The sequence below is a fragment of the Amia ocellicauda genome, chromosome 1, assembly GCF_036373705.1.
Source record: "Amia ocellicauda isolate fAmiCal2 chromosome 1, fAmiCal2.hap1, whole genome shotgun sequence".
In the NCBI taxonomy this organism is placed as follows: domain Eukaryota; kingdom Metazoa; phylum Chordata; class Actinopteri; order Amiiformes; family Amiidae; genus Amia; species Amia ocellicauda.
Genome location: NC_089850.1, coordinates 33029125 through 33051836, shown reverse-complemented (window position 1 = coordinate 33051836; position 22712 = coordinate 33029125). Strand labels below are relative to the sequence as shown.

Genomic DNA, 22712 nt, shown 5'->3' with positions numbered 1-22712 from the left:
AATGCACTTTGTGTAAAAGATAATATCTGCAGAATACATTATTTAGCACCAAAGAAAACATATGATGAACCCGTAAAACTTAATGAACACTTAAACAGAGCTTTCGGCACATTTACTGACAGTCTACACAGCCATTTTCCAGTGTCACTTGAATACATATCCATTTGTATATATTCATCTTAAAGAGGATACTTACATTTTAAGATGTTTGAAGAGGGAAAAATGAACTTTCCTAAAGATGGGCTTTATAGCTTCAGGAGTGATAGGTGGCTCTTCCCTTGCATGCATATACAATAGCTGGAGCTGACAAGCAACCCGAATCAGGAGTGTGGATGTGGATAATAGAGAATAAATCCACTGCATGTTTTTAAATCTAAATCCAAAAAGAAGGAAAAAAAATACAAACGAATAGGAAAGAGCATGTGAAGTTTTCAATCCATGTTTAAAGCATCAGCTAAATTATTACAAAGATAATCTTTGATGTTCACACACTGAAAAGGGAACATAATCTGCCCGGGATATGCTCCAGGTTTCTAAACAATCATGTCAACAAATGGGTACATAGCATAAATATTTGCATTCTCACTTAGCTTTCACTCGCTGACCTTGTTGTTGAATGTTTTGCAAACATTCATGTTGAACTGACTGGATTCTGACGTTTGCCTTCTACATTCAGTTTGACTGTTTTACAATATACTTAGCCAACCATGTGCTGAAACATAGATTCATGCTTCTGAAAATTTAAAATGAAACTACTAGATTCTGCAGAATAGACATTAAGACAAAATGCAAGAGATGGATTGTATTACAGTTGCAGTCAATGCAGTCAAACTACTGCAAAAGAAAAATAATCATAAAAACAGGTAAACTAAATGGATGTCAATATATAACAGACCACAGTGATCAACATTTCAAATATCTTTACAAAATCCCCCCAGCAGGAAAAACATGGTCATGGCATACACATTTTGTATTGCTGCTATAATGAATTTCCCTACTTCGATTGTCATTTTGGGTTTATCAATCTGCCGCTCTTTCAAATGTAATTTATGGATGTCATGTGAATAATGTTTATGTAAAGCAGACTTCAGTTTTTGTTTATGCAAAATGTTTTTAATGGTTGAAAGGGGTCTTTGATGCATTATTCCAACATTTTGGCCAACTTTATTAAAGACACATACACATCTTTATATAACAAACAGGATCAAGTTCATATTTCAATGTTATGACCGTTGTTTACTCAGTGTTTGTTGTTGCTAACATAGTTTAAAGGTTACAAACAAACATCCATTAAACTAAGGACTTTAGCTTGGTTTTCCCTATCCCTACATTTACAGAGTTTACTAGATACTGACAATTGGACCACTATTAATTGCTTTGTATATGTAATATTTAGAAGTTACTCATGATAATTAAGAATGCTTGCCATGAGAATATATCCTATTGCCTTTCAGCCAGAATAACTGCTGGTCTCAAAAAGACAGATCTGTTGGAAGTTGTCTAAATTTGAGACTCAGCATTCCTTACAATGTACTCTCAACAGTCTCTGAAACACTGCTTTTCACTTATTGTAGTGTATTGTTACTGTTTAGCAAGTCATTTTAAACATTATCCCCAAGATATTAATTTGCTATTTTATTTTTGGTGATGGCCACAGCAAAGTTTTGTTGATTTTAATGCCATTAATTTTTATTAGTAAAACATTTTAAATAATGAATCAGAATTACAGTATACTGCTCTAGATTCAAGACCTATCTAAACCATTTAAACCTGGGCATTGATGCCACTCTGCTTCACAATGCAACTGCAATTAGACGTGGCCTTGCACATTATAATGGGATATCATGTTTTGCTTTGAACGGAGCTACATTTGATTTTTCCTTGCTTCTCTGGTGCTCTTATTAAAATAAAGTCCGCACCGGAACATGTACATTCCCTTAGAGACATTTGTTTAATACATAGGAGATTCAATAAAAGCAGTTCCAGTAATTCAAGGTCAAGAACAGGTTTGTTGACTTCCTTCCTTTATTTTCAATAACTAAACTAAAAGCAAATATAAAACAAAATCAAACACGTTTGAGTATTCGTTTATTTTGGAGCCTTAGTTTCTTTAGAGGAGCCTAACAAGTTGCATGTGCGTCACAAGCCTCTATTGTCAAGTTTACACAGAGCAGACTGAGGAATAAATTAATCTCCAACTCACAGACTTCTTGAAGCACTCCAAACAGATTAGAAAGGAATACTAGGTGTAAAAAATGACAATGGCCACTTTATGTTCCTGTATTATCAGTTCATGAAATAATGGTATGCTTAAACAAGCAAAGCATGCCAGAATCTTTTGTTCTGGTGCTGAAGATATATAGCCACGGCCCACCCAGACTGCAGTCAATTTTCTGAAGCTGCCAAATGAAAGAGAAAGAAACAGACAAGTGGAAAGCAAGTGCATTTTCTTTCACACATGACAACACATAAAAGTTTGTGGCCACTAACGCTTATTTTCTCCACAGTATTTTAAAGTCATGATTAGATTGCATCCAAATGCCTCTTAACATACTTTGTCACTTTGCCAGTTCAACTTTTCAGCACACTGGGATATTTTCACATGCAGTTGTACGAAAGTTGCAAAAACACCTTTCAAATTATACATATACTGACAATTCCTCCGAGAGACCACACTGAAGAAATGTGTGCAATGCTGCCACAATCTTTTAGTGTTGACGGTGATAATTACCTGGCAGTTTTGACAAAATAGAGAATGAAAACTTTAGCTATATACCTTGGTATTTCAAGAGCAAACAGCATCACAGCTATAAATAAATGTATAAAGTAAAAGTAGATCCTTTAAAAGTAGATCCTAAAAAGTCTCGGAGTGCACTGTAGAAAAGACATGCACAGTCCATGATAAGATTTCCTTAAAAAGTTTTTATGAAATTTCAAATCAAAATATTTGAAAGTTTCTAGAGATATATCCTCGTTAATGTCCATATTTATGCAAATATATATTCATAGAAGTTATCTTTCTATCCATCTAGGCATGCAGTTCCTCTCAAGCTTGAAGCAATACCTCATGTATGGGTCAATAGATTTACAAGCGTGTTGATCCACAAAACATATGGAAGAGATTAGAGCTTTCAATAACCAGTATTAAGTAGCTCTATTTTGTAAGGTTAATAGACTGCAGCATTACTGATGGTCTAGATTTAAACTTAAAGAAAAATATGTTTACCAAGCCTGATTAGAAATGCATCGTTAAGATTTTGAAATAAGACAGTTAGCAAAATTAAAGCTCCAGTTTTTATTTTTGAAACTTTAAAATCATGTAAGCAGACTAAGAGAAAATTAGCTTTGCAATTACCCAATCTGAATCATTTTTAAAAGTGGTGGTTGTTGCTGAAAGAAGCAGAATCAAGTAGTTAAAAAGTGCATGATATGAGATATTGCATAACTTAATTTAAAATCAATTAATCATAAATGGGGAATCTTTCCATAATATAATAATGAACAATCAAAATGTTGAATAGATTATAATGGAGGTTGACACTTCATTTGACCATGTAAAAAGAGTACTTTAGATCTATTGAAATATGATTGACACGTCAGAAATGTGACAGTTCTTCTAGACAGTTAGTATATAAAAAAATATATTTAAAAAAATCTGCAGTGACTCTCCTGAAAGCTGCCAGTATATTCTTCAGTCTGATCATGGAGCTTAACTGACAGCCTGTCACTTTCACCGTCACAGCTCTGGAGGTACAAAGATAAATACATTTCCATTGTTTCGGATTTAGAATATCCAAAAGCTAAAATTAAGTTGGTAAATTACTCATTTATCATTTAAAGTTTCTAAAGGCATTGGTCTCCTCACTTTTGCTTTTATATTTTTACTGAGATATGTATAATTTTACATTGCCCAAGAGCTTCAAATGGAAACAGGAAAAGCATCAAAGTCCATATAGCAATAGACTACATTAAAAAACTAGAAGAGCACAACTTAGTGATTTCATGTAGTGAACAATATGATAGATTTTGAATGGTTTATGTAATTGTATTATCTAATAGGCATTGCCAAGCACTGATTTTTAGAAAGAAACAAAACTATGAGAAACATGAAAAACATGTTTGTTCACTTTTTATTATCATCAAATATTTAGAAACATTACTAGGCTATACATTTTTTTTTCAAAGCATAATTCATGCACAGATTAGATGTCTGACATGTGCAATTGATTTGCAATTGTATTCCATTTGCCCCTAGTGCAGCCTACTACCTCTGTAATTAAAACCCTTCGCCCATGCAAGTCATTACTGGTCCCGTTCTATTTTGGAAGTAAATAGACAAATCATTGCAGTTGTAATCACTACATTTGCATAGTCTAAATGTGTTTAGTTCTTAGTCTATTAGTGACAGAGGTGTCCCTGCCTAAAACATATTGGTCTTCAAAGAAGATACCAATGCAATTATGTTAAACGTTATGAGTACCTAAGGCCTAATAAACATAAAGCGTGTGCCACGCAGGATATTGAAGCTCATTATTTACCCTATAATTAAAGTTGGCATATTAGTAGCCTGTCATACACGATTGCATGCACTGTAGTTTTCTAAATTATTGTTGCACATCAAAGTGATTTTCCTTTTCAAGTAAGTACTGCAAATACTGCGTAACACACCACACCACCAAATAAGTATCACAGGGCTTTCAAGTTTCACTTTGTTTTTTAAATGCAACTTCAAACTTGTTCACAACTGATAAGAAGAAACAAATGGGAATTTAAACAGTTGTCAGCACCAGAATGCTCTTCATAGTACTGAACATTTTAAAGGAGGCATATTTATCATCATATAATATTTATAAAATAAAAATAAATCACACCTTCCTCTTTTCCCACTGGGAAAACCTGAAAATTGATTTGAATAGGCACATGATACCAATATGAGCTAGCTATATTGAAGCATTCAGTGTATGCATTAAATGATGGGTGCACTGTCCTTATTATTATTATTATTATTATTATTAAATCCAGGGTGACTTACAAAACATAAGAGCATTATACAAGTGCAACACAGTCTAGAATTACAGATAAAAACATGTAATTCACTTACATAAACTTCTATCTGGTTTACAGTTTAGTTTAATATTATGTATTGTTTAGTCTTCTGACTTTGCCATGACAGATTTTATAGTATAAAGAAATTTATTGACCATCTTAAAGTCAGTCTTCAACTTAAATCAGTCACATCCTTAACGTCAACTTCATGCGCAAACATAAAATACAAATCAGATTACTTTAATTCTAGTCATATTATTAGCTTTATACAAACAATTTGTAATTGTATTTACACACTAATCACAGCTTCAAAAAGATCAAAGGAAGTGTTATCTTCATTTTCCCCAAGTATTATGAAAATGTCTCACAGCATTGGACTCTCTAACATGTCAGACTTCCTTTCAAGTTTACAAATATTTTAAGTGGCACCATAAAAAAAAAAAAACACTGAACATCTAAAAAGTGAAAATATTTCCACTACAGTGCGAAGAATATATGATCTAATTCCACTCATCATGAGATATTAATTTTTTTATTTCAATAATGTTATTTTAAATCACAATGTGTCCACCTTAAAAGTACAGCAAATACTAATGTAGTTTCATAATACAATTACTTATCTTAACAATACTGAAGCCATTTTACAGACTCTAATCAACAGACCACAAAAAGCTTTCATCAAGGTCATTATCCAAACAGAAATTAACATTTAATAGCAATTTGCATGAATGTGCATTATTCTTAATGCACTGATGACCTTCACATACATTTTACTTTAAATAGTGTTAAAACTATTTGTTGTAAAACTAAACTTGTTTTTATCTATGCACAAGTCAATGGAAACACAAGAGGAAAATTAAACTTAAGATGTCTCCCTTTTTATAAAGTGATATTAAATTTAAATCTGAAGATGATAATTAGCATACAGTGACATAGTGACATACAAAGCACTAATCAACTACAAAATGGATTCAAGGTTTTTAACAGTTTCACAAGATCTTTTTCAGAGATAAAATGCAGACTTTGCAGATATTAGGCAACTTTACAAATATCTACTGTTGACAGAACTATTACATGCCTAGTGTTGACAAATTCCAGTTGTTAAAAATAATATACAGGGAAGAGTTAAAAGCTGTTTAGGGGCCTACACAACCACTGAAGAGATCCTACCATAAAATATGGCTTACATAGCACAGGGGTCTGCACCCTGATCCTTGAAAGCCACAATCCAATCTAAAGTCAATACAAAGATCTAAACAAAAAGCATGCCCCTATCAAGAAAGCAGGGTTACAGTCATCTGACTTACCATAGCTAACTGTTAATATAGCAGGGTCTGCAAACCTGGTGTTCAAACCATGGACAATGATAATACTAATCCTATCTAATCAAGCCAATTATTGGGTCATTGAAGTTTCACTGGCAAGAAAAGGAAGAGCATGTGGCTCTCAAGGATTAGGGCTGGAGACCCCGGCTAGATCATATGGGTTAATTTAAATATGCAACACAGGTCAATACACTCTCTGATGAAGAACGTCAAATCATTCTGCCACTGTAGGGTCCCAAGCCAAGAGCAGAGGCATAGCATGGCTTGTAATATCCTGTTAAAAGCAGCTCACTGTACCTAAGCATTATGGTCTTAGCATTGTGTGCCTGCATTCCTTTCCCTTTCAAATACGTTTGCTAACTCAAAAGGTAAATAGGCATATCTGCTGCCAAGTTTGTTTTGTTTTTGTTATTAAAGGAACAATGGGAGACCTTGTCCATTTAGAAAAATGAACTAAAATGGAAAGAAAACAAGAGCCTTGTTAACAATGTAAACGTCTGATAAGTAAAGAACAGAGGCAGTATCTTAATTAACCACAAACAAAAAAAATCCATTTGTGTTGATTAGAACTTGTCTAAACTATGCAATAGATTAAACAATTTACCTTTATTTCAAGTGAACCAAAATACATTTGTTAAAAAGTTTAAAAATCTGAGTTCATGGGCCTGTTAATAAATTGTTCTAACATACTACTTAAAACTTGTTACAGGCGTGTTAAGAATGTTCTTGAGCCTGAGGAGAATCTATACAGGTTTAAAAAAGTCAAATAAAACTCTCACTGCCTCCACACTTAATGGATGAACTTGTACTCGTTTGCAAGTTTGAATCGTTGCGATTCACAATGTTCACTAAAAATATACACATCAACATTGAACATATTGAAAAGCTTTTTCAGTGCCAAGTCCAAACAGAATGTTGGCTTCATATAATTTAAAGACAAGGATCTCATTAATAAAAGATAACAGGGACACAGTAGGGCCCTGTAGAATTCAATGACCAACACTTCAAGATTTCTTCGAATTTACAGAAGCACCTTTGATTCATCATTTAGAATTTTTGTTCTCTTAATTTATGGGTGAATTTTGAAAAAACACCTACAATATCCTGTTCGCTACATGCTTCAAAAAGGTAAAGACACAATCTACGTTTCAAATGAAAAGCCAAGTAAACCAAAACCGATATGTTTTTTGGTATCAAGGAAGGTCGAGATGAAAACCTTGAACAACAAAGTGTGTTTTCATTCATGTGTGCACAGCTGGCCTATGTGAAATCAATTAGTTTGTTGTCTATACATGCGGAGAAGAAGAAAAATGTTGTTACGGTCAGGACCATGCTTTAGGCCTGACACCACCTTGGTAAATTTTTGAGCCTGTTGACAGAGACAGTATGCCATTTTGGAATACAGTAGCCCAACTGTATGGATCAGTGGAGTAGTTTTGCAGTTATTTCCTACTTTCCCCTCCAATTTCCTTGTTCCGGCTGAAACGCCAAAATTTAACAGTGAACCTCTCTTATTGGATGAAAGTGTTGTTCCCCAACGTTTAAGACTTATTCACAAAGAAATAAACTGCAGCCCTAGAACATGGATGTTAAATGACTAATACTTTAAATGTTGTGTTGCATTTTAAAACAAACAAACAAACAAAAAAAAAACATTCCAACTAGGGGATTCCATAATATATATATATATATTATTAGAGAGATCTTAAGAAAGGAAGATTCTACAGAGACCTAAAATATGTAGAAGAAAAAAAAAACTTTTTATATCTAGCAGCAGGGCTATAATAGAGTTAAGCTCTCAAAGATTACTTAGAAGTACAATAGAAACTGCTACAATAAAAGTTTAAATTTTCTTTATACCGTCATTCATTTTGCAGTGAAAGCTCTCAGTTCCACCTTCAAAAGATTAGTACACATGGTCCACATCGCAAGGGCTTTACACTGATGTCTGGGAGTTTTATTGGATATGTTAGTAATTTGGAAAACTTTTCAATTTTAGATCCAAAATAAACACCTAAAGGAAAAGCAAGAAAGCCAATAATTGTTTTGAAGATCAAAAAATTGTTGAAGTACAACTAAGAACATTGTTGCATTTATCTTGCAGATTCATGAAAATTATGTCTGCAGTTCTGGACTGTTCATGAAAGCTCACAAGTGACTAAAATGCACCAAACGCATTGTTTTTCTCACTGTAATATTCTAACCAAGTCTGTTTGTCAGTTTTTATATGAAGTAATGAAAAATAGTTTTTAGTGCTCACCAAAACTCTTGCATGCTCATCCAAAAAAGGCAACTGCAGCAAATTAATCTTATTAAATCAGTCTTTTTTCATAAATAAACCAAGCACACATTGAAGCACAAAAAATAGAAAAACATGCACAAAACATATACATCTCCAGCTTTCAAACTTTTCAAAAGCAGCTTGAATTCTGTTCTTCCAGCTCTTATTTACCACAGACCAACATAAATACAGCAAAAGGCAACCATGCTCCCCCCACACATACACACACATTTACAAAATTCATACACTTCTCTCTCAATATCAATACAGATTTAATAATGAAGTTGTCAGAACCCCCTGTATATCAAACATACTTTGTGGGGGTTTCTGGTTGTATGTGTGAAATATGAACATAAATTAATTAATTTGATAATTTCTCACAATGACTGTACACACACCATAAAGTCACTGAGGTGCAAACTTCTGTTGACAAACTGAAAGTTGGACATTTAGTTTTATGCATTATGGTAGTGTACACCTGAAACCCTGAAGCAACAGCACTGCCTTCACCGCCCCCGGGGCCCCAGCTTGCTGCCAGCTTATCTCCTGTCCCACATGGAAACTTAATTAACTTTCTTATGCATCTTGATTTTAACCTGTCATGGACTGATGAACTCCAAGGAATGTCATAAATGTTAATAATGAACGGGAATCGGCCTTGCCAATATGAGTGACCTTTGCCCTGGTTTCAGGAAACATGCCGTTCAAACAAAGTACGTACAGGTGGTACCATATCTGAAAGAGATGCAGACTCTGTGCACAAAAACACACAGCAGCTTCAACATAGTAATGACAGAGAAGAGTAACAACTTTTATATAGATTTTAAGATACTACTGCTTTAACGCCAGCACTTACACAGGTCATATGCTCCATGTGTAGAATGGAAAGATGTGGATGTGCAACAAAAAAAAGCTGCAAATGATCCCCCCGTAATATCACTCTGGTTCAAAACAGAGGTTCTCAGTCTTTTATTAAACATGATGTACCCTGTTGTGAAATGTTCAGTACTATTTATTTATTTATTTTTTCATGTGTATATCAGGACCCTGGACAGCTCTCAGCAAGTGGGTACAGTAGTTGTCCGTTATTAATTTTTTTGCATCATCAATACAACAAAACTCACTAAATATATATAATTTAAGTCCCATATTGGCTAATGAATGACAAACAAGCCTTTAGATTCATGTGGCATTTTGCTTTTCCGCTTACATTGTAGACCAGTTAAATATGTGTCACTTTGTCACTCCAAGACCTGAAAGAGTGACACGAAGTGACAAAGAGTTTAGAGTATAATGAGTTGCAGTTATACTCATTAATAAGCAATAGGCAATTAATGTAGATTCAAAGTTGACAAACGGGGAACCTGTCAAGAGGCTATGGATGCATTTAATTCCCAGCTTCTGTTTTTCTAAGGCATTCTTTCATCAAGCAAAGTGGCTACTCCATGGAAGTGAAGAGCAGCATTAAAGGAAACAAGGTCTTTGTGCTGGAAAGAGAATGTGAAGAATTAAGCTGTAGTTACTCCGAAAGAAATCCACATTGCTCACTGGACCAACACAAGAACCCATTACAGTTTGGATTGACAAGGACATAACTGAGCCAATGGTTTTCATTAGGGAAGATCTCCAGCAACTAAAGTATTCTATGCACACCTTAACCAAGAAAATATTCACAGCTTTTAAAAAATATATTAATTAAGAGCAAAGCCGATTAAGAGCAAAGCTGCATAATTGTGGTACATACAATTTATACCTGCTTCTCTTTAGGGAAAAGAAGAAAAAAAAAAGATGGAACCTCTATGAAGTATTGCACTTTGTAGAGAAGCAACCAGTTAAGTTTGCTCAGCTAGAGAGGTCAGTATGGCAAGTAAAAAGATATTCATCAATTTTAGCAATCTTTCAAATACTCAGTCAAGTATAGAAAACTAACTGCACCAAAGTAGACAATGTGTTCAAGTACAGAGGTGAATAGCCATTCAAGGCAGAATGTTAAAGTCAATTCTAAATCTATCTAGAAACAACTTGTAATTCTCTGAAAGACTCCAGCACAAGGCTTCCTTAACGTTTCAGGCCAAGGACTGATTAGTAATTCCTCAAACTCTAAATGGACACACTTTTAAAATGGATAACTGGCAAACTGAAATGTAACCATTATATTGTCAACTAAGAATATAATGATAAAAAAAGAACAGCAGGATGACAGATCCTCAATATACTCCGAAATCATTTGTTGATTAAAAGTGTGATGTTTGATATCACATCCTGCTGCAATTTGTACAGCATCATCTTTGCTAATCACTGCCTTAGAAGAGACTGGTTCAAATTAAAGATAAAACTCCATTCAAAGCAATTTAAAAATGTTTAAAGGTATTAGAACTGAACACAACAAAATTGAGGTGATTACACAGTTGCTGGGCTGCATTTTTCTAAGAAAACATAAGGATGCTTATTTTGTTACCATTAACTCACAGTAGCTCAATGATGGACATAACATTCCATATTTGTATTTGATTGGATTTTAAAATTAAAATTAAATGTGGTCTTAAGGTTCACTCTGATGCAGTACACCGTGCATTGCCTATAGATTCACCTCTGCCCTTTACTTTACTAATGCAAACATAAATCTCCATTCTCCAGGAATGAAACATAATTCGATTATTTTGGTCTATTATTCCTGCTTGTTTTGAACGCAAGTGTCACAAAGCTCACACACATGCAATACAACATGCACAACTGAAATCTAAAATAAAAACTGTAAAAACAAATCAACCCCTATATCGCACACTTTGATACGTATTCTGCCGTGTATCTTAAGTGAAACGAGTAACCACCAATGAATAGGTTAGGGATTATTTAAATTCAACAAATTAATTGGTCACTTCTAAATCATGGGTTACATACCAGAAATGAAGCTATGCCTAGTGTGCAATACTTATTTTGTAAATGTACATTATATACACTTAAAATACAATCAACTGCAGTGTTTCAACATGCAATATTGAGGCAGGGACCTTTCCCAACTGTCCAAAGCACGTTGGCAAGTGTAATGTGTAGCGGCTCACAATTTTAATTAAAAGCGGGGGCGGTAACGGTTTCATTGTGCGGTTAATGCAATTACCTTGTTCAGGTGTGGGTTGCGTATAAGGTCATACCCCCTCTTCTTCGTGTAAATGAAGGTCTTCGTTTGATCATGCGAGGTGTTCATCTCCCAAACGTTGGATTCTTCCTTTGCTATCCCGTGAAACATTTTCTATCACTGTTTTCAAGTTGAGCAGTTTGATTGAACTGAAGCGCCGGTGTGTTGGGCAGATTGACACAGTGCTGATTGAGCAAAGAGAGACGACTTGCCTAACTCATATCATATGGGTCAAATTGCAGATTGGCAATATCTCGGAGCAAGGGTTAGAAAAATGCTGATTTATGAAAATGTAACTGTTAATATTCACCTAGCAAATACTTAATACAAAAAATATATGAACGGCCTTTTACGTGCTATTTGTTTTAATATCAGTTTAACCGTTAAACCACTGAGATTTGTTTGTAATTGTTTAATTCCAATGTTTTTGCTCGAGGCTATCCTATCTTCCTCTGTCATACAAGGAAATGACATCAATAATAACAAACCAATACCTGAATACAATCAAATTGTGCCCTGTACATGTTGTATATAATAACTGATGTAGTAGTAATATGGAGGGGTGCAGAATCATCTAAAACAATATCAAATATTATCAAATTTGTTTTAAAAATATATATTTAATTTTACTTTTAGAAAATGTATATAATATAGCTTCTGTCACAAACTAATCTCAGGATGAACATAGTTAAATAACTAGAGGCAAGGATAAACATCAGCTAACAACACATAGACCATGCTTTGACAGACTTTTATGGGGTTAAAGTCCCTTGAGGCACAGCTAAATGGCTGAGCACAAAGTGTTGAAAGAAGAACGGAAGACCTGTGAACAGGGTCAGGTGTTCAGGGATTGAAAATAGATTTCATTAATTTCTATTATATGTATTGTCTCTACTTGCACTATATTCTATTTTGACCACAAAAACATCTGGTGGACACTTGAAAGAAAGTCACTGTCCATATTGCAGGATCTCAAACTAGTTAATCCTGTCCTGGAGGTGGGGGGTGTGGGTGTTTTTGTTTCTTTGGCAGAAAATGCAGCCATGGCAAAATAACTGAGAATATTCTCCTTGGGGAGGCATTGAGTGACAGTCTCAGCTAGTCTGACCCGCTCCTCTGTTCTGTGTGTGCGAGAAAGCTGTTCTGAATGGACTATAATTTGTCAATGCGATGACCAGGGGACAGTGTCATTCCGGCTGACTGGTGCATTAACAATGAAGTTTTTTTTATTTTTTTATTTTTTTTTCAATTCTGCATCTTTACTGCATTCTAATTTTTAGAAACATATTTAATTAAGCAATGAGAATCTGGTATGAATCATTAAATCAATTAAGCCCATTACATAAACTAAATTCATATTTTATGCTTTTTCACAAAGTGATGAGGCACAGAGCTGTGTTGGTGTTCAGCTTTTAGTTGTTTAAAGCATTTTGTGACCCAGTCTGAATATTGCAAGATTCTCAAGAGTCTTTGACTTTCCCCATGACTGCCCATGATATTGTCTTCTGACATTGCTACTACATCTGGTATAGACCCAGTTTCTGAACAACATTGCATTCAGTTGCCCCATTTCCAAGCATCGTGATGGTATTTCATGTTGTCAGTCCTAACCCACCATCTAGTTTGTTTTCAGAATTTGAAATACAGAGCCATGCCATTACACTCCAAAAAGCTCATGCAAAACACATGCATTAGATAAATGAAATAGTTGGGTGATGATATCAGTCACACATGGGCATTTAATTAACCCAGTACTGGTTTTCATTTGTCCTAAAATGTTGATTCTTAGCAATTCTTTTCATTCCAGTCAAAACCCCGACTTTCCTGTGTGTGGCATCTTGGAGAGGTTATATCAGTTTTAATGCTGAGTTCAAAATCTAGCAAAATCCAGGCATTGTCGGTAACAAAGAGATCTGTTAAAATAAAAGAATGTCTGTAAAGCTTAACAGTAATGAAAAGATTTCATTCAAATGTTTGGTATTATAAGTGTTTCACCAGGGAAAATGGAGCAAACAGACAGACCTTCCCTTGTTCCTGTGGTTACATAAGACTGCTGATAGACACCCTAGACAGGCCGTGGTGAAAGTGTTATGCTAGGTCACAGATTGTCCTTCAGTGCCACTCACCCCACAGATGGATGGATAAAAGTCTAACGCATTTTCCCTCCTTCATAAAACGCAATTCCTACTGTGCAACATGACCATAAAATGACAGAAATATGTGTTGCTTATATCTCCTTGTTATTCTTGGATCAAATACCAAAATCTAAATGTTACCCTTCGAAACAGTTTAATTACAGGCAGGTGAAAAGTGTAGTATAATACTGTAGTCCGATAATGCCCAGCAAGCCTCCCTCCAACAACAATGGATTAATCAGAAAGCATGTGCTTAAATACACTTTTAAATTTTTTGGTTTGGTTTGGCTCCATGCAGGGATTCTCTGGACAAGAGTGTACTGTCACCATTGATGTCATTTTATGGTAAACTGTAAGTGTAACACAGTTGTTTAAGGAAACAATCTTGTGAGTCCTGACTTCAATCCATTACAACACTTCTGAGATCAACTGCAATAGCAGAATAAATACAATAAAATAAGACGGCACATAGACCACTCTCTCTCTCTCTCTCTCTCTCTCTCTCTCTCTCTCTCTCTCTCTCTCTCTCTCTCAGAGCGCTGGAAACAGTGCATGGGCAGGAATGGCACAGTATTTCTCTGGCTGTCTATCAAATGATTTGCAGCAGCCATTAGATGCTAGGGTAAACCTGCACCCTATTAAATGCATTGTGAACAGCTGTGGATTGTATTTTATCTGTAGACCCAGTCTTTTGGTTTAAAAAAATAATAAATCTAATCAAAATGATGGAGTCATCTGGAACTCTGACTGAAATAAAAATGAGAATAGAGGAATGAGGGTAAACAATGTACCTGTACAAAAATATATAAACTTTTTCAAAAGGAAGGGGAATTGAGGTTATACTTTGTTGGCATTTTACATCAAAAGTTCTCATTAGGATATTATACCTCGTGGCTCCTGAGTAGCTCTTTAGAAGCAGGGTTGAGCCCAATAACTAGGAAATCACGGCTTCCAAACTGAGCCGTCTGTGCCTATGGATTCCCCATGGGGTGGCGTATAAATGGCCCTGAAAGCCCTGTTGTAGCTCTGCTTGTTTGTGTTGCCAACTCACAGTGAAAAAAAGAAGATGTTGACCTGACAGACCATGTTTCAGAAGATGTGTTGTAATCATTATCATCATGTTGAAAAACAAACAATTTACCCATTGCATTCTTCCTCAAGGTTTTGCTTGTTGCTGACGATTGTAATATAAAATCTTTCGAAAATTGCCTGTGTGTATACAGAACCACTGTCATTAATCTTTGCACTTCTCAAACATTTTGGCAACGCTCTTCTTCTTTTTCAGTGATTTTCCTAATCGGCCTCTTTTTGCATGATTACCCATTTTTATTAAGGTTTAATGATTGTGTTCTTTACTACATTGAGTAACACATTGACTTTGGCAGTTTCCCTCAGAACATATCCTTGATTTGCAAAAAGAAAAATATCATCATATTTTATTCCTAGGTGCTAACAATTTATTTAGAAAAATAGGATGAAATTCCTTTCAAAATATATATTAAACTATACAATTTGAATGGTTTCAGTATACTTTTTTCTTCTTACTAGGCTTTCAGTAGGATTTCCAGGTAGCCTCGTAATTCCGAACCCCAGTGTGTGCATATACACTATATATTCTCACTTACTGACTTTTATTTAAACAAGCAGATGTTTTTTATAACACTTCTAAAATGTAAAGTTAATCCCCTTTTTATTTATTTTTTCATCCTCTCTTTGGGTAAGATGCCAGCTGGCTGCAAGTTGTAACACATTTAAGAATTATTAGTTGTTTCACTAGTTTCATTCGTAGAAGGGGATTTTGTCCTGGAAATAGTAATCAGGAACGTGTAAACATCTGGTGATAAACCACTAGTCAAACTCTCTTATGTGTGGCATAAAATTAGATTAAAATGAGGCATAAACACATATTTGAAGTAAAATAACAAATCAACATTCAGGCAGGAGTTGGGGGATACATACAGAATTATAGTTTTATACACTTAAATATTGACAACCAGTTAAGCTTACAGTTCTATGTAGTCAGGATATCAAAAGCAGTCACTGATCACAACCAATGTACTTGGATGACTGTATACACACCCATGGCATATTTATGTAAGCAGAGATAGCATACAGACTATAAACTTACAAAGTATACATGTGTTTCTTCTCCTCACTTTAACTGAATTAGACAAAGGATTATGTATCTCTCCATTTCTTATTTTATTATAACTAACTGGCCAATTTTACACTAAGCCAAATTAGATCATTTACTTGCATACATAATCTAATTAGTTTAATTAGTTTAATAGTATATTCACTCTATGTACATTAAATATCCTACTTCATAAGTTAAAACTTTGCCTTCATCAAGGAGGTGGTATTAACTTTGGCTTTCCCTTCCTCACTGTGATCGGCACACATTACTCTCTAGAACAAACATGCTGTGAAAGGAATAATGGCTGATCACAGACTTTATATAAACTTGGAAGTAAACACTGTTCCTTTAGTTCATGCTTTTGTGAAAGAATTACTTGTTATTTCAATCTGGAAATAAAATCTTGATAAGAATAATGGTAATTGTGGGACAAATCAATGTGTGAGGTGTTTCAACATACATATAATGTTCAAACATGTCTATAAGAGTATGACATTATTTTGGCTGTATCAGGATCTTTCTATCTTCCATGGAGCTCTAATGGCCTGTCCATCCACTTAGTCCATCAGGATTTTACTCTGGCTGAGGATGGCCACCTGCCTTCTCAACCACCAGTTTATTCTAATAAGTGCGGCTTCACTGTGTAAACTTTTTTTGCCCCACACTTCCATAAGCTGCTTTTTCTTCCTGATCATCCCACCACCAATGTTCCTGTTAAGTCATAGTGCTGTGCTGCTCTTTATACCCACTGTGTGCTGGGTCACTGACCCCCTTTCTTCAAGTACCTTGCGTTTAGCATTGAATTGGTGACCTTTGACAGCCTTAGTTGTCTACGTGAACACAAAACCAGAGCTTCCTAGGGAACATGAAGCTATGTTTGAATAACTTCCGAAGGTAATGATTTTACACTCAATGTGATTAATAATGTCCAGAGATATGCTTAAGAATCCTTTCAGTGACACTAAAGCATTTGTAATCGTAAACCCTTCTGTTTGAATGCTGTTCTGCCAGCATCACATCGCGGTGTTACCCAACCATACACTTACAAGACCAGACCTGTCCTGTAGCTTCTTTGGGTTGTGTTCCTTTCCTCAACCACCCACAACCCCACAGAAATCCTCCCTCCCGCAATCTCTGATGAACATGCACGCCTTAGGCCAATTACAGTTATGACCTATTGGAAGGAATAGTTTGCCTTCTAGTTACAAAACATTTTATTCACAGTACTATTTGGAAACATATGCGTTGTATAAAGTCTGAATTTAGATATCTGTGCATAAAACATATTATAGGCCTCGCTCTTGGATTGTTTTCATTCAGTACATAATGCACATTTTATATGAAAACTAAAAAAACAATGTTTAAAACAGGATAAAAAAACAGCTGTTATCTGACACTAAAGTCTCCTAAGAAATTTCAGAGATAAATAAATAATTGGATATATAGATAGATAGATAGATGGATAGAGATATATATAGATAGATCAATATGAACATACATTTATTGTAGGAAAAAAAACTATGATTGTCTATAAAAGACAACACAATGTAATACGGATGAGTGATACACTAGTCACATTTATGTTCTTATCTTTATGCTAAAGCAGGTGTGCATTCCCACTGTGTTATTGCTGTTTTTTAAATAAATTAATAGTGCCAGCGTAGCATTTAATTTATAGTAAAACAGCATTAGACTATACTTTGGACTACAAGAAGGACATAACTGGGGATGACAAAATTATAAGGGATTAGGTAGAATTTCAACACTGCATTTATAGTATCAGACTACAGCATTTTTTTCATACGTTTGATTGTACAGTAAGGCGTGAAAACACCTGCTTCAGGATTGCATGTGAATTAATATAATTCAGAGGTACAGACACACAAATTACAGGACATATGAAGCAATGAAGAATTGTTAAACAGGAAATGAAATCTGCTAGGCAGCATTCCCACTTCAAAGATACCAATACAAACTTTTTAACGTGAAGAAATTCATACATTTTAAACTTTAAAGCTGTCATGGTTTATTTGTATTATATAGAGGCTGAACAGAGGAAGAAGATACATAACAGTTTTTAGCAAATATGGAACTGGATGTTATAAAGCAAGTGGAGAAGTGACATATTTATCAAGTTAAAGATGTTACCACAGGTATGACATCATACAGCCCACTGAAATTAACAGAAGGATGATCCATTGTATAATTAATATTCTCACTCTGGCGTCGGACTCTTATTCAAGCAGGCCTCTTGAACTTGGTGAATTTAACATCCTCCCCCGTTCACAGAGTTTGACTCTTCTCCTGCTTTGTGCCCAGTTTCCATGCAGAAAGTCATAAATTATAGGAAGTCACGTGTCACCAGGAAACACCACCTCATGAACAAATTCAAGCCATAAGAAAGGAGAGCATTATGTAGGGTAGGGCTAAAAGGAGAGCAGATGTATTGTCTTCTAGTTTTGGTTCTTTTTTCTGTGGAGACAAAGTAAAGATTGATTAGGTACATTTTCACAGGCTGTAAAGCTATCAATCTTGTGGGACTGCAGTGTTTAAGGAAGGGGGTTATGTAGTGCTAGACTAAAATAGACAATTCAGATCAGTGATGAACATTTTTACTGCTGTTTTTCAGTTTTAATACAGGATTATTGTAAAATGTGTTTTAAAAAGTTGACAGAAATTATGTTTCAACAGAAAAGCTAATAGAGCGACATCTATCAGACCATGAAGAATACTGTCCCTTTGAGAAAAATAAAAAAACACAAAAAAAATATTCATTCTGTACCTGTTCATTTTAAACCCTGACAGAAACCGCTTTTAACTAATGATGGTACACTTGAGGTACAATTCGTGGGGTGGAAATCTAGGTCATTTAAGGTTTGGATTTATCTAAATCCCAAAGATATAAACACAGACAGCTGCAGTTGAAAAAATCAGCAAATACAAAAGGCATACATCAATGTGGTTACAGGGAATTACTTACATCCCTTTTTTTCCACAATGTACAATGTGTGCAATTCTAGTGCAGTAGATGTACATACAGTGCTGGTTGTATTTGGCAAAATAACAAACTTTAGTGTCTTCAAAACTGAAGAGAAATTAAATGTTCTTTAACGTAAAAAAGTTGAAAGTAACTATTAAGTCCAAAAGGAATATTACAAATGTTCAGTGGTATAAATGGTCTGGTACAAACTGTGTATTTACAAGCATTACTCTTAATGCATGAGTTCACTCAACGGAAGAACTCTAATTATGACAGGTATTTTACAGGGTCTTTCTGATCATTTTTCCAAGGGTATAACTCAGCTTTCATCTCTTACTGCAAAAGTGAGTGGCAGCAGTAAAGAGGAGAAAGACTCAAGCTCAGTTCCGTTTTACATTTCTAATCATTTCAACAATCATAACAGAAATGTCTTACTCGGAGGCAGAGATTATATTTGTATAATTTGTGTATATGGAATTAATAATCCAAAATGCAACTGAGTTTTTTGTTTTTTCATACAGCTTCAAGAAATGTTGTCCTACTTTATATTGTGGTATGAATACCACAGGAATAACTCACGAATACTGAGTTCTGTTGTTGATCACATGTATAACAAGGTTAGGTACTGGGACAACTATAGAGTTTCAGAAGGTTTGGGTTTAGGGTTTATACATGTGATCAACAGCAGAAATTAGTAAAGGTTCATTAAAAATTGGTGCCCATTATTGTAAATTGTAAATGTTTTTGTTTCTTTCAATGTTTGTCCACTACTTTACTCATATTTAAATACTTTCAATACAAATTGCTTTCCACAAGACATATTGAATTATTTTTTTATCCTACTTTCTGCAATATGTATTTAAACATTTTTAAATAAAAGTTGCTTTCTAGAATCTGTATTTAATTATTCTGAATAATTTACCATTTACTATTAAATTATCCTTATTTCCAGCAAGAATGTATCTATGGTGTGGCTTTTGTTTATGAGCGCATATTCAGAGTTTGACAAATGTACAACATTTTCCCTTGGCCTTCTAATGTGACTGTGTGAGGAAAAGCCAATAAAACAACATAGCTGAACCCATAAATCCCATGGTGTAGACCCGAAAAAGCATTTTTAAGCCAATATTCTTCAGCTGGTGAGCCAGATTGTTTTTAGAATCCTTCAAACTGTTTTAACTGTAAACTGCACAAAATATGAGTAACAGAGACATTTTTCAGGCCATTTATCATAAACATCTTTCAGCGTTTCCAAATGGTGTCAAATTATGTGTTTCTCTAGTGTTGATTCAGTTCTTATCTTTCCAATGTGCAGTTGTTGTTTTTTGGAACTGTAACTCTGTAACAACCCTGTTACCTTCAGTATCCCACCAGCCTCTGTCCCCAGAATCCTTAGTGTTCGTGTCGTTCATTTCCAGTGTGCGATGTGATCCATCAGCGTGGGCTCATATTTCATGGGGCTGCTAACATTTGCTTGACAGTGTCCCTTCTGTTGCCTGTGTACTAGCAGCCAGCCTCAGACACGTATAGTTGTGCCTAGAACCTTTAAACTGAGTGTAAGTTAAACACTGCAATTTGTTTTTGTATAATGAATGTTATAAATGTCATGTACTGCTGCATTTTTGTTTAAACTTCAAACAGAAAAGGAAATACATTTCTTGACATTGTATATCCCTTTCCATAGTTTATGCAACATAGCAAATACACCAGTGTTTGTGATGTGTTCACAAAATTGGAAACTTCTGGTAATGTACTCAGCATAACCCCTTGTGTGTTTACATTTAATTCTACAAACATATAGTATGTGTTATGGTTTGGGAGTCATCAGCAACATCAGGTGTCACAAGCAACGCAGTTCAAAAAGTGTGTTTATAGTTACTATCAATAATATATATATATATATATATATATATATATATATATATATATATACACTCACCTAAAGGATTATTAGGAACACCTGTTCAATTTCTCATTAATGCAATTATCTAACCAACCAATCACATGGCAGTTGCTTCAATGCATTTAGGGGTGTGGTCCTGGTCAAGACAATCTCCTGAACTCCAAACTGAATGTCTGAATGGGAAAGAAAGGTGATTTAAGCAATTTTGAGCGTGGCATGGTTGTTGGTGCCAGACGGGCCGGTCTGAGTATTTCACAATCTGCTCAGTTACTGGGATTTTCACGCACAACCATTTCTAGGGTTTACAAAGAATGGTGTGAAAAAGGAAAAACATCCAGTAAGCGGCAGTCCTGTGGGCGAAAATGCCTTGTTGATGCTAGAGGTCAGAGGAGAATGGGCCGACTGATTCAAGCTGATAGAAGAGCAACTTTGACTGAAATAACCACTCGCTACAACCGAGGTATGCAGCAAAGCATTTGTGAAGCCACAACACGTACAACCTTGAGGCGGATGGGCTACAACAGCAGAAGACCCCACCAGGTACCACTCATCTCCACTACAAATAGGAAAAAGAGGCTACAATTTGCACAAGCTCACCAAAATTGGACAGTTGAAGACTGGAAAAATGTTGCCTGGTCTGATGAGTCTCGATTTCTGTTGAGACATTCAGATGGTAGAGTCAGAATTTGGCGTAAACAGAATGAGAACATGGATCCATCATGCCTTGTTACCACTGTGCAGGCTGGTGGTGGTGGTGTAATGGTGTGGGGGATGTTTTCTTGGCACACTTTAGGCCCCTTAGTGCCAACTGGGCATCGTTTAAATGCCACGGCCTACCTGAGCATTGTTTCTGACCATGTCCATCCCTTTATGACCACCATGTACCCATCCTCTGATGGCTACTTCCAGCAGGATAATGCACCATGTCACAAAGGTCGAATCATTTCAAATTGGTTTCTTGAACATGACAATGAGTTCACTGTACTAAACTGGCCCCCACAGTCACCAGATCTCATCCCAATAGAGCATCTTTGGGATGTGGTGGAACGGGAGCTTCGTGCCCTGGATGTGCATCCCACAAATCTCCATCAACTGCAAGATGCTAACCTATCAATATGGGCCAACATTTCTAAAGAATGCTTTCAGCACCTTGTTGAATCAATGCCACGTAGAATTAAGGCAGTTCTGAAGGCGAAAGGGGGTCAAACACAGTATTAGTATGGTGTTCCTAATAATCCTTTAGGTGAGTGTACATATATACATAAACGATTATATTTGTTTTTTAAATTCCTTGCACACAAAAGAAGAAAGAGTTTGTGCAATGGTAGTTTCTGAATGTCCTTCTGCAGATTGTGTGAACCAGAGTAGCTATTCTTGGATCTAGTATGAACTGCTGTCAATGAAGGGTACAAGTAAGGACAGTTCCATTAATCAAATCAATTGGCGTGAACTTTTCAGTATCGCCACATTTCTTTTGAAAGGTTGCAGTAACGTTAAAATTTGATAGCACCTGAGGTCAAGTGATAACCATTTCCTCAAAGGCTTTTAAGCAAACACAGAATTATGTTTCAAGAGACAGCACTGCTCCATCTCAGAGTCATTCATCACTGCTCCTCGTCTGGCCTCCTAAGATTAACCTTAGGCAACTTGGGTGCTATACATTTGTAAAGCATGACTGATCTTATCTTTCTTTCACCACATGTAATGCTATTAATGCTCCTCCTTCTGAAGAGCAGTTTCTGTCCCTTATTGTGTTCATATACAGTTAG

The 22712-nt window shown here is 35.3% G+C and overlaps 1 protein-coding gene across 1 annotated transcript in view; it reads right to left on the bottom strand.

Annotated features, from left to right (window-relative positions):
• me1 (malic enzyme 1, NADP(+)-dependent, cytosolic) overlaps positions 1-12091 on the bottom strand; it is a 115194-nt gene extending 103103 nt beyond the window's left edge. Inside the window, exon 1 of the mRNA XM_066702412.1 lies at positions 11771-12091. Within this exon, the coding sequence (XP_066558509.1) occupies positions 11771-11899 (129 nt within the window). The 5' untranslated portion in view covers positions 11900-12091. The remainder of the gene's footprint in view (positions 1-11770) is intronic.
• Between the last annotated feature and the right edge of the window lie 10621 nt (positions 12092-22712).